The sequence below is a fragment of the Salvelinus fontinalis genome, chromosome 2, assembly GCF_029448725.1.
Source record: "Salvelinus fontinalis isolate EN_2023a chromosome 2, ASM2944872v1, whole genome shotgun sequence".
Classification (NCBI taxonomy): Eukaryota; Metazoa; Chordata; class Actinopteri; order Salmoniformes; family Salmonidae; genus Salvelinus; species Salvelinus fontinalis.
In genome coordinates, this window is record NC_074666.1 from 52,624,506 (window position 1) to 52,638,613 (window position 14,108).

The window sequence follows — 14,108 nt, forward strand, 5'->3', positions numbered from 1 at the left end:
GTGACAAAGAGCTCTTATAGGACCAGGGCACAGATAACAAATAAATAATCAATCATTTTGCTCTTTATTTGACCATCTAACTTATAAAACTTTATTTGATCATCAATAATAGAGAATAACTCACCACAGATTAATGAGAAGGGTGTGCTTGAAAGGATGCACATAACTCTGCAATGTTGGGTTGTATTGGAGAGAGTCTCAGTCTTAAATCATTTTCCACACACAGTCTGTGCCTGTATTTAGTTTTCATGTTAGTGAGGGCAGGTGGGTACAGTGCGTGGTTGCAAAGGGCATCAGTGTCTTAACAGAGCGATTTGCCAAGGCAGGATACTCTGAGAGCAGCCTAATCCAGATATCTGGCAGTGGCTTCTGATTAAATTACATTTTCACAGAACAGCTTGTTGCAATATCAATGAGGCTCTCTTGTTATCGGTAAGTGGACTGGAGGCAGGACATGAAAGGGATAATGAATCCAGTTGTTTGGGTCATCCGTTTCGGGAAAGTACCTGCGTAATTGCACACCAAACTCACTCGGGTGCTTCGCTATATCACATTTGACATTGTCCGTCATCCAGCTATGACGCATAGAATTCACTGGCTTGTATGTGAAGCAGTAATTGTTTCAAAAAAATCTCCTGCCATGTCACTGATGCGTCATGAAACAGTGTTGTCTGACGAAGACATTGTCTGTATAGTTTTTTGGCCTTTTCCCCCAGGATTGTCCCAGCCATATCCACAGCAGCAGGAAGAATTAAGTCCTCCACAATAGTATGGGATTGCTTGTCCTAGCCACTTGGTAGTTCACCATATAAATCGCTTCTAGCACCTTCTTATTAACGGAATCTGTTGCTTTTATACATGTCTTACTACTTGAAAATCGTCTTAATTCTCACTCAAAAAAACTCCCGTGGCTTATTTTTCAAATTGGCATGTTTTGTTTCTAAATGTCTGCACAAGAGTGAAGGTTTCATCAAGTTGGGAGATAGTACTTTTGAACATATAACACACTGTGGCTGAGGAAAGGCACTACTCTCAACATAAGTGAACCCCAAGTCAATGTAGTTCTCATCCTATTTGCACAACTTCATTGGTCCAACGTCCCTGTCTGTTGTTCGGTGCTTTCACGGGTAAGGGGGCAGTAGCTCTTCGGCTGCATCAGATTCACAACTGTCAGTGTCCATGCTAGCTGGACTAACAACAAATGTAGAATTACTGATGCTAGCATTGGATGTGCTCGTGGAAGCAGAACAACTTGTGTCATCGACAGGTGCAGGTGTAATACCGCTGGTAGTAGCAGTACTACCAGTAGAGCTGGTATGTGTCTCTTTGGACACATTACTTTCTTTTTTTAAAATCATTTATCCATTATCGAGCAATCGGAATAAGCAGCAGCTACGTTTGGCTACATACGGACCGTTAGTAGAATTCCAGCAAGCGAGTAACGGTTAATGCAATTGGATGTTAATTATTTGACCAGCCTACCTGTATTTGACATTGTGGTGTTATTTTTCTACACTAGATGGTTTAATTTGATTTTTTCCGGTGAAACGAGGCTAATCAGGCGAGAGAAAAAAAACTCACCCAAATGTCTAGCCCCGTTGGAAAATATAAAATTTGGGAATATCTGGCCTAGAACATGAAAGAGGCTACTTCAGGTGAACTTGAGTCAGTCTCCCCTTGTGAATCTAAAAATTACACCCCTGGTTGCAGTGGTAGTTAAAGAGTCTGGAGGCTTGCAGCTGAGACAACACCTGGAATCCCTCAGTAGCACCACAATCTCTGATGAAAAACAAATGTCAACGCCCAGCACACTCCAGGACGCCACCACTGTTTACCCTGACTGACTATTGGCTACTGCCAAGTCCCCTGCTGGCCCCCTGACTCTATCAGAACCTTAGAAAATAGAAAATAGAACCTTATGGGTCCTATTTTCATAGGACCCATATTTTGAGGTAAAGTAAGGTTGTTGATGAGCTGTTAGTCAGTTATGAAAAAAAAAAATATATATACAGTGGGGAGAACAAGTATTTGATACACTGCCGATTTTGCAGATTTTCCTACTTACAAAGCATGTAGAGGTCTGTCATTTTTATCATAGGTACACTTCAACTGTGAGAGACGGAATCTAAAAAAAAAATCCAGAAAATCACATTGTATGATTTTTAAGTAATTAATTTGCATTTTATTGCATGACATAAGTATTTGATCACCTCCCAACAAGTAAGAATTCCGGCTCTCACAGACCTGTTAGTTTTTCTTTAAGAAGCCCTCCTGTTCTCCACTCATTACCTGTATTAACTGCACCTGTTTGAACTCGTTACCTGTATAAAAGACACCTGTCCACACACTCAAACAGACTCCAACCTCTCCCCAATGGCCAAGACCAGAGAGCTGTGTAAGGACATCAGGGATAAAATTGTAGACCTGCACAAGGCTGGGATGGGCTACAGGACAATAGGCAAGCAGCTTGGTGAGAAGGCAACAACTGTTGGCGCAATTATTAGAAAAAGGAAGAAGTTCAAGATGACGGTCAATCACCCTTGGTCTGGGGCTCCATGCAAGATCTCACCTCGTGGAGCATCAATGATCATGAGGAAGGTGAGGGATCAGCCCAGAACTACACGGCAGGACCTGGTCAATGATCTGAAGAGACCACAGTCTCAAAGAAAACCATTAGTAACACACTACGCCGCCATGGATTAAAATCCTGCAGCGCACGCAAGGTCCCCCTGCTCAAGCCAGCGCATGTCCAGGCCCGTCTGAAGTTTGCCAATGACCATCTGGATGATCCAGAGGACGAATGGGAGAAGGTCATGTGGTCTGATGAGACAAAAATAGAGCTTTTTGGTCTAAACTCCACGCGCCGTGTTTGGAGGAAGAAGAAGGATGAGTACAACCCCAAGAACACCATCCCAACTGTGAAGCATGAAGGTGGAAACATCATTCTTTGGGGATGCTTTTCTGCAAAGGGGACAGGACGACTGCACCGTATTGAGGGGAGGATGGATGGGGCCATGTATCGCGAGATCTTGGCCAACAACCTCCTTCCCTCAGTAAGAACATTGAAGATGGGTCGTGGCTGGGTCTTCCAGCATGACAACGACCCGAAACACACAGCCAGGGCAACTAAGGAGTGGCTCCGTAAGAAGGATCTCAAGGTGCTGGAGTGGCCTAGCCAGTCTCCAGACCTGAACCCAATAGAAAATCTTTGGAGGGAGCTGAAAGTCCGTATTGCCCAGCGACAGCCCCGAAACCTGAAGGATCTGGAGAAGGTCTGTATGGAGGAGTGGACCAAAATCCCTGCTGCAGTGTATGCAAACCTGGCCAAGAACTACAGGAAACGTATGATCTCTGTAATTGCAAATAAAATGCAAATTAATTACTTAAAAATCATACAATGTGATTTTCTGGATATTCCGTCTCTCACAGTTGAAGTGTACCTATGATAAGAATTACAGACCTCTACATGCTTTGTAAGTAGGAAAACCTGCAAAATCGGAAGTGTATCAAATACTTGTTCTCCCCACTGAATAAATATATACAATAAGCTTATATATATATATATATATTATGTATTGTTTTATAAATTGATATTATACAGGATTAAAGCTTATTATATTGATATAATTTGACCCCCACAGTAAGCTACTGTCTTGTTAGTATCCTCATCATAATGTGGGTGTTGATAAAAGTACAACAGATATGCCAACATAGACAGTCTGTCCTGTGTCATGTAGCAAAATTGTAGCAGGTTTGTTTGGGACTTCTTGACAGAGCAGAATTATGTGGTAACGGTCACATTTCACAATGAAAGCATGGCAGCACGCTACACTTCATTCATTCAACACTACTTTCCCATGCCTCACCACTTCAAATTGTATAATAAATGGAAAGTGAACAGAACACCTAATAGATACAGACTTTGTGGGTGTTTGGGCTAACAAACAGCAGCCATAACGACACAAAGTGGTGAGTCTGGCACACTTGAATAAACTTTGTGTTGCAACTATCCACCAGCTCATGCCTCAATCTCACACAATTCGTGCAAATATGTACAAAAAGTATTTCAACAGATTTAGCGCATTTTTGTGTGGCTTAATTGGTGTGAAAAGACACATTTTTGTAATTTGTCAAAAAATACACCAATTTTCGTGCCACTTCATTCATATGAAAATTATTTTTGGGGTGGCAAACTACGGAACAAACTTTCGAAGGTTTTTAGAGAAATGCACGATATGCAATGGTCTTCTACAAACAAATGGGTTAACAGCCCAATATTGCTAATCAACCAGGTTGTCACCAAAATAATTATACTATAATAGTAGCAGTTTTGTATTTTTATTAATGCCAATACTGTTTTCTTTGCTTGTTTTCAGTTAATAGTTTGGGATATGGGGCACTTGTAGTAGCCCTACATTATTTTCTTCATAACGCATTTCATTTTTCGTGGAGCCTACATTACACAATTTTCTTCTAAATGCATTTAATACAAGGCTCCACTTTTTAGTGTACATTACACCATTTCTTTCATAATGCATTTTATTCAAGGCTATGTCGAGTTTTATAAGGGTTGCCAGATTGGATGAAAAAAAACAGATACACTACAGGTCAAAAGTTTTATAACACCTACTCATTCAAGGGTTTTTCTTTATTTGTACTATTTTCTACATTGTAGAATAATAGTGAAGACATCAAAACTATGAAATAACCCACATGGAATCATGTAGTCATGGAATCATGTTGTTTTATATTTGAGATTTTTCAAAGTAGCCACCCTTTGCCTTGACACGCTCTTGGCAATCTCTCAACAAGCTTCATGAGGTAGACACCTGGAATGATTTCAATTAACAGGTGTGCCTTGTTAAAAGTACATTTTTGAGCCAATCAGTTATGTTGTGAAAAGGTAGGGGTGGTATACAGAAGGGAAGTTAGGAACCAATATACACAGGCAGTTAGGAAAGCAAATGCTAGCTTTTTCAAACTGAAACTTGCATCCTGTAGCACAAACTCCAAAAGGTTCTGTGACACTGTAAAGTCCATGGAGAAAAAGAGCACCTCCTCCCAGCTGCCCACTGCACTGAGGCTAGGAAACACTGTCACCACCGATAAATTCAAGATAATTGAGAATATCAATAAGCATTTTTCTACGACTGGCCATGCTTTCCACCTGGCTACCCTTACCCCGGTCAACAGCAACTAGCCCAAACCCCCCCATTTCTCCTTCGCCCAAATCCAGATAGCTGATGTTCTGAAAGAGCAGCAAAATCTGGACCCCTACAAATCAACCAGGCTACACAATCTGGACCCTCTCTTTCTAAAATGATCCGCCGAAATTGTTGCAACCCCTATTACTAGACTGTTCAACCTCTCTTTCATATTGTCTGAGATCCCCAAAGATTGGAAAGCTGTCGTGGTCATCCCCCTCTTCAAAGGTGAGACAGTCTAGACCCAAACTGCTACAGACCTATATCTATCCTACCCTGCCTTTCTAAGGTCTTCGAAAGCCAAGTTAACAAACAGATCACCGACCATTTCGAATCCCACCGTACCTTCTCCGCTATGCAATCTGGTTTCCGAGCTGGTCATGGGTGCACCTCAGCCACGCTCAAGGTCCTAAAGGATATGATAACCGCCATAGATAAGAGACAATACTGTGCAGCTGTATTCATCGACCTGGCCAAGGCTTTCGACACTATCAACCACCACATTCTTATCGGCAGACTCAACAGCCTTCGTTTCTCAAATGACTGCCTTGCCTGGTTCACCAACTGCTTCTCAGACAGAGTTCAATGTTTCAAATCGGCGGGCCTGTTGTCCGGACCTCTGGCAGTCTCTATGGGGGTGCCACATGGTTCAATTCTTGGGCTGACTCTTTTTTCTGTATAGAGAAAAGAGGTCTTCTGTTTCTCCACATTTATTGATTAATTAATTTCCCATCATGAAAATGCATCCCCATTACCCAATCAAATACCTTCATCGTAACAAAAAAAATCCAATCTGGCAACCCTCAAAATCCAACATAGCACCAGTATCCCAAAGTATTAAGCAAAAACAAGAATGGAAAAGAGCATTGGAATTAGTTATCAAAAATAGAAACGTGAAGCTACTATTATATTATATGTATTTCAGTGACAACCTGGTTGATTAACAATATTGGGTTGTACACATGCTTGCTTTTTTTATATAAATAAATATGGAACACAAACAAAGAACACCATTGCCCAAAATGCGTTGCTCCAATAACTTTCAAAAGATTGTTCCGAAGTTTGCCCCCTTAATTAATTTTTTCCTCTGAATGAAGTCACACATAAATGTGTGTATTTTTCTACGAGTGAAGTCACACGAAACGCACAAGAACGCACAAAATCTGCTGAAATCCATTTTGTACACATTTGCAAGAAGTGAGTGCGAGATTGTGTTACAACAACAGGTGTCACTGTGCACACACACACACACACACACACACCAAGTTTCCGCCTGGCAACCTCAGACTGCAGGCGTACGCTTAAAACGGACATTGTACATGATGAGCACATCCAAATGAAGAAACTCTCTTGGCACTGTCACCGGCCGTGAAGAGACCTGGGACTGAGCCCCTGTCAGTCTGCCCTCCAAATTCGCTGCAACGTTCTGCTGCATAGCCTCGACAAATACCTTGCATAGCCTACAGTAGCTTAACAAGTCTAACAGCTAGGTCTATATGACGAGAGGGACGCTCAGAATAGAGGGGAACAAAACATCTGTGTGTAAAAGAAACGAAGGACCTTATCCATGGTGCTTTATTAACAGTACCCCCCCCCCCCTCCCCCCCACGGCAACTATCCTTCTAACGACTGTAGGTTAATTATCTTGCGATCCTGGAGACCAGGAGCTAGGAGGGTGTATATGTCCGATGTCGAGCTGCCCTCCAAATTCTCTACAACACTGCTATTTTGCAGCCCATTATAAACCAAGACTAAACCTACAGCCGTCCACTAGATTGAGTACCCATAACCCGTAGACTAACAGTAGGTTAAAGTGGGCAAGTGAAAGTAAATTAGACTATAGCATGTCGGCATTATAGGCCTATCCAACAGCTGCGAGAGGAGAGAAGCAGGGATTTTAAGTGTCTGTGGAAGGAGAGGCAACTCAAGTATCACTCCTACAAAGCAGCATATAGGCGCTGTTTAAATATATTCATGGGTGGATTCCCACATTCTTGAAATAATCATTGATATACAGTATATATTAGATCAATGATGAGCAATGATCATAGTCTATAGAAATAATCACTGATCCGACATGACTTGGTTGGTAGCCTAGCGTAAAATCTCCTTTCACACGTCTATCGGTGATGTCTTCAAGGATGGGACGAATGGAGGACGCACAGCTTATCTCAAAACAGGGGCATAGTCTCCATTATAGGCTTGCGTTTGTCTCAGCTACACTGCAAACTTAGGCTACTTGGTCATCGTATAGAGGCTAGTGTCAACTCTAGACCTATAACAGGCTATAATAATGGACCGTAAAATTGCTGTCTCAGACGTGGCTATGCAGGCTGCAAGGTGTCTTCCATCACAATGGTTCGGGGGTAGCCCGAGAGCGAGACAGGGACTCACAATTCTTCCCGATGCAATCTGTGCATTCGGCTACATTAACAAGATAATAAACCTAGACCTATGAGGCTACTTCACTGGAAATGTACATAAAACTCCATGCCATTTTGCACAGATTTGTAAATTAACCTTCCGTTTCAACATAATAGGCTAGGCCTAGCTGTTAGACTCTCTATGCAAAGTGTTGGCATAGGCACAGGGGATTAAGGAGAACGTTGTAGCACATTTGAAGGGCAGCCTGCGGGGACTGATGCACACAACTCCATGTGTTCCCAGTCAGTGACAGTAAGAAGAGAGTAAACTCCATTTGGTGGCCTGACAACGCACTACGGCCGTTAGAATGGTATAGCATTACTTTGGGGATATCTGGTGTGTGTGTGTGTAACTTCGCCTCCAAGGACCACATTAATTTACCACTTTATTGTATAGTGTAGGCAAGGCTAATCTCCCCCCAAACTGAAGTGGTAGCGTCCAAATGAACCACATACTTAGAAAGCACCCGTTTCCCCAGCCACACCAATATAAAAAATATATATTTTACAAACGAATCAAAATAAATTTGAAAATGATTCAAATCTAAATTTTACAGTGTATAAAAATTTGAATTTTAAAACAGTTTTCCATTATTAAATTTAAACAAGTGGATCAGAAAATGGAGAACTTGAGAAATGTAAACTAATATTATATTATTCAATTTGAAGGAGTGCATTAGATCATTAGACTGGAAAGCATTACATGGATCCCCATCTGTATACGTTTTGGTATTATTCAATGGCAAATAGCCATCTGAATTCACAATTAGGGAAGTAGACGGTAACTAGCACCCTGGGGTAACTGCCCCCTGTAATTCATATAAAGACCATAGGATGTCCCAAAATTACTGTTCTTGCTTATCAAAAAATGTCCTCTTGCTTATCAAAAAATTACTTTTGGAGATATTTCAACAAAACGATGTTGTGATAAGTTGATAAAAAAATGTGTAGATATATTCCAATGAGGTTAGATTTATAATTTGTTTTTAATATAAGGAAAGCCTTAAGATCTAGCCCCTGTTTCTACCTGTCATTTAGAAAATGACTAGCCCAGTTAGTGCTAGTTTATGCTAACTTGCTAGCTAGCAACTTCACTAGCAGTAAATGCTAGCCAGCTAGCTAGTTAGCATAATATGCTAGGAGTACTAGCTAGCAATCTTACTACCAGATCGTCTGAGGTAAAATACATTCAAAAAAGATAACACAACTTAATTTCAGTTGTAAATGTTTCCACCAGTGACTGATAGCTTTACAGTTAATACAACTTTATAGCCTTTTAGCTATTTTACAAAGTATTTTATGTCATATAGCTAGATAACTACCTACATTTTTAAGAGAGAGCTTTTCAATTGGCATCTCTCTCCCTGTTTTCAGGCACAGGTGGGGACTGGATTAGGTGTAAGCAGTGCAGGATGTGGGCTCATGAGTTGAGCTCCAGTTTTACTAGGGATAGCTTTATTTGTGACCTACAGATACAAATTACAATCGTGCAATAGCAGAGCATAAGAGAGTTGCCACATCAATTTTACACAGAGTTAAGTTATTGTTATTAAATGTTATATTCCAATGTCATTTAATGGTATTATTTATATTCCATTCCAATGATTTACCCCGGTAGAAGATTATGGCATAGGGTTTCACACAAGTGTGTTAAAATCCATTTAATCAGTTTCACTTAGATTTTTTTTTTTTTTAAATGCCCATTTTCTAAAAACATTTCATGAAAAAACTAAGAAAGTGTAAACTGTAGCCATTTATTTCCCTTTATAGTTTATTTGCCTAACCACATACCATTTTTTTTCCAAACGTTGCTTTTTTGTGTGTCAGCAATTAGACATTGTTCTTAGGTGGGGCTAGTTACCCCCTAGTACCCTATGCGGTGGTGCCAAATTAGGCTAGATGAAAGACATTAGACCAAACACATCGTGAGGGTAAAGCAATCGTATTTCGAAATGAGAATAAATACATGGGAACACATTTACATACCCTCGAAATAGTTAACGGTGTACTGAAGTCTCTTCCACCGACCAGTCGAAAACCCCAAGGTGAGGGTCCATTCAATGTCACGGTGTGGGGCATAGCTGATCTATAAAAATAATATCCGTAAGAACTGGGCGATAAACTGTGCGAAATAACTAGGTCCACTACCTAGGAGCTGCTTGGCAACACTGTCTGTCGCAAAACTTTCTTCCCTACTTGATTCAACCCTAAATAATGATGTCGTCTCTGACGTGTGATGGGGCTTTGCGCTATGAAAACGCTTGACTGCCCGCTTCGTAGAGAGTTGACTGAATGGGAGGGACGTGAGCGCAACGAAACGCTTGCCTGACGACTCACCCTGAATTTAATTCTGCTGCTCCATCGATCGTTACAAAGAAACGTCAGTTGACCAGAGTGATGTGGATGTGTAGCCAGGCAAACGCGACTCTATGGAAACAAGTCCACTCTTTATGGGTTGAGGATGACAGACACTCTAGTCTAAAAGTACCTACTGTATTTTTTTAACTAAAGAAAAGAAAAGTAAATGATTGGGATGGCTACTATAAACCAGTTCCCAGGGTCCAGTTAGGGGTGGTGTGTGTGTGTGTGTGTGTGTGTGTGTGTGTGTGTGTGTGTGTGTGTGTGTGTGTGTGTGTGTGTGTGTGTGTGTGTGTGTGTGTGTGTGTGTGTGTGTGTGTGTGTGTGTGTGTGTGTGTGTGTGTGTGTGTGTGTGAGAGAGAGAAAGTGAGAGTGAGAGTGAGAGTGAGAGTGAGGGACAACATTATTTGTTCAAAACACCACCATTACCATTACTCAGACTACGGAGAGATAATATATTGTGGACTATAACCTACCCAGATAAAGCAACTGAACAATAGATAGAACTGAAAAATGATCATGTCAGCAGCTGAGATTGATTGAAAAAATGACAATGTGGGTGCATTCAAAAACACACCATGTCAATTTATTATGGGATCCTCTGGTCTCTTCCCTCATTTCCTCAGGCAATTATACAGTGACTCACAGAGTATGATTTCTGTGTGTGAGTCTATGACCTCATAGACATTCCAGCATGGCTAGGCTAGCCCTGTCTCCGAACAAAACAGACATGGGAAGTGAAGATGTGTCTGAGTGTATACTGGTGAATACTATTGAGTCAGAGTGAGTCAGAGGGAAACATATCTATACCTGCCTCAGAGTAGCCTGACTGATGTCACTGATGTCTAATGATAACATTTCGAATGGTATTGGATAGTGTGTGTGTGCATGCTTGCGTGTCCGTGAGTTTGTCTGTGATCACAATCGTTGGCAGCATTTTGCTGCTCTGTCTCTTTTCTCAATCAAATATGATTCAATGGGTTTGAAAGGTACACACACTGATTAAAATGAATGTAATTGTCAATGAGAGCCTATCAAACCAGTGATATTTGAAGTGTCCTACATGCTAAGGAGCCAGGGTAGACTTGTAGGAGACTGAGATGAGTCATTTGTGTTGCAACCTGGAGCTTTTCAGCTCTATCGCCATGCCAGTGTCTGGAGAACGACTTAATCTCTGTCAATGCAAGTGTTGCACAAACTATTGGTCATCAACCGTTCTGTTTCTAAACAATATATGTAAATTATGCCCATTCTTCCTTTTAAACACGGTCGTAATGTCTCAACACCACTAGTTTAAGGCCTTGTGTATGGCCTGCAGATGTACAATAGGTAACATTTTCGGTGAAGTGAAAAAAATCGAAGGTTTGTCTTTGTGTCTCACAGCTTGTTTGAGAGATTCATGTCGCCAGCGTTGCAGATGCTTCGTGGTACAGTATGAGACAGTATTACAGACAGTGGGAACAATGGTGGCACTGCACATTCACTGTCTAAATGTCCCTTAGGGAAATTAAAACATTTATGGAAATAATGCAGTTTAATTCATGTGGTTAGAAAATGTTGAGTGGAACATTAGAAGCAGATGTAATGGTTAGACAACCACAAAGCCAAATGATCTCTAGTTAACCTCAGTTTATAGAGCAGGCCTATACAATGTGCCCATCAGCCACGACTCATCGGGAGAGTGAGTTATGGTGATAGTGACAATGAATAGGAATGTGATGATGGTAAAGATGAAAAGGAACTATTTGCAGCTTTTCCCTGCCTGCTCAGGGTCAATTTACTTTGCTATCCGTCACTGTATTTGAAGAGTTTCATTCCAAAATGCTATGTATCAATTTTCAGAAATATTGGTAAATTAGCTTTTATTGTTTAAAGAAATTATGAAAGATGGGTGTGTTTTTTCATTATCTAATCACGGCATGGGGTTGATCAATGACAGACATGTATTTGCTTAAAATCTATCACTTCCCACTGAGAACACTCTGGTTAAATCAATGTTGTTTCCACATCATTTCAACTAAATAACTAAGGAGATGATTTAGGACATCAATATTATTATTTTTTTTTTTACAATAATATGAAATCTGTTTGTAAAACATTTACATTTTACATTTTAGTAATTTAGCAGATGCTCTTATCCAGAGTGACTTACAGTAAGTAGATTTCATCTTAAGATAGTTAGGTGAGACAGTGCATTCGGAAAGTATTCAGACCCCTTAACTTTTCCACATTTTGTTACGTTACAGCCTTTTTCTAAAAAGTATTAAATCATTTTGTGTCACAGTGCCACAGTGTCTCCTGACCCCTCCTGTCTCAGCCTCCAGTATTTATGCTGCAGTAGTTTATGTGTCGGGGGGCAAGGGTCAGTCTGTTATATCTGGAGTATTTCTCCTGTCTTATCTGGTGTCCTGTGTGAACTTAAGTATGCTCTCACTAATTCTCTCTTTCTCTCTTTCTTTCTCTCTCTCGGAGGACCTGAGCCCTAGGACCATGCCTCGGGACTACCTGGCATGATGACTCCTTGCTATCCCCAGTCCACCTGGCTGTGCTGCTGCTCCAGTTTCAACTGTTCTGCTTGCGGCTATGGAACCCTGACCTGTTCACCGGACGTGCTACCTGTCCCAGACCTGCTGTTTTCAACTCTCTAGAGACAGCAGGAGCGGTAGAGATACTCTCAATGATCGGCTATGAAAAGCCAACTGACATTTACTCCTGAGGTGCTGACTTGTTGCACCCTCGAACACTACTGTGATTATTATTATTTGACCATGCTGGTCATTTATGAACATTTGAACATCTTGGCCATGTTCTGTTATAATCTCCACCCGGCACAGCCAGAAGAGGACTGGCCACCCCTCATAGCCTGGTTCCTCTCTAGGTTTCTTCCTGGGTTTTGGCCTTTCTAGGAAGTTTTTCCTAGCCACCGTGCTTCTACACCTGCATTGCTTGCTGTTTGGGGTTTTAGGCTGGGTTTCTGTACAGCACTTTGATATATCAGCTGATGTAAGAAGGGCTATATAAATACATTTGATTTGATTTTGATTTTTATCCCTCATCAATCTAAACACAATACCCCATAATGACAAAGCCAAAACAGGTTTTTAGAAAATGTCGCTAATTTATATATATATATATATATACACTGCTCAAAAAAATAAAGGGAACACTAAAATAACACATCCTAGATCTGAATGAATGAAATATTCTTATTAAATACTTTTTTCTTTACATAGTTGAATGTGCTGACAACAAAATCACACAAAAATGATCAATGGAAATCAAATTTATCAACCCATGGAGGTCTGGATTTGGAGTCACACTCAAAATTAAAGTGGAAAACCACACTACAGGCTGACCCAACTTTGATGTAATGTCCTTAAATCAAGTCAAAATTAGGCTCAGTAGTGTGTGTGGCCTCCACGTGCCTGTATGACCTCCCTACAACTCCTGATGAGGTGGCGGATGGTCTCCTGAGGGATCTCCTCCCAGACCTGGACTAAAGCATCCGCCAACTCCTGGACAGTCTGTGGTGCAACGTGGCGTTGGTGGATGGAGCGAGACATGACGTCCCAGATGTGCTCAATTGGATTCAGGTCTGGGGAACGGGCGGGCCAGTCCATAGCATCAATGCCTTCCTCTTGCAGGAACTGCTGACACACTCCAGCCACATGAGGTCTAGCATTGTCTTGCATTAGGAGGAACCCAGGGCCAACCGCACCAGCATATGGTCTCACAAGGGGTCTGAGTATCTCATCTCGGTACCTAATGGCAGTCAGGCTACCTCTGGCGAGCACATGGAGGGCTGTGCGGCCCCCCAAAGAAATGCCACCCCACACCATGACTGACCCACCGCCAAACCAGTCATGCTGGAGGATGTTGCAGGCAGCAGAACGTTCTCCACGGCGTCTCCAGACTCTGTCACATCTGTCACATGTGCGTGTGAACCTGCTTTCATCTGTGAAGAGCACAGGGCGCCAGTGGCGAATTTGCCAATCTTGGTGTTCTCTGGCAAATGCCAAACGTCCTGCACGGTGTTGGGCTGTAAGCACAACCCCCACCTGTGGACGTCGGGCCCTCATACCACCCTCATGGAGTCTGTTTCTGACTGTTTGAGCAGACACAT

At 41.6% G+C, this 14,108-nt stretch overlaps 1 protein-coding gene across 1 annotated transcript in view; it reads right to left on the reverse strand.

The window, feature by feature from the left end:
- The window catches only part of LOC129820974 (PDZ and LIM domain protein 4-like), a 72,434-nt gene extending 62,491 nt beyond the window's left edge, over positions 1-9,943 (reverse strand). The window contains exon 1 of the mRNA XM_055878159.1: positions 9,614-9,943. Coding sequence (XP_055734134.1) covers positions 9,614-9,706 — 93 coding nt within the window. The 5' untranslated portion in view covers positions 9,707-9,943. The remainder of the gene's footprint in view (positions 1-9,613) is intronic.
- Positions 9,944-14,108: the final 4,165 nt, after the last annotated feature.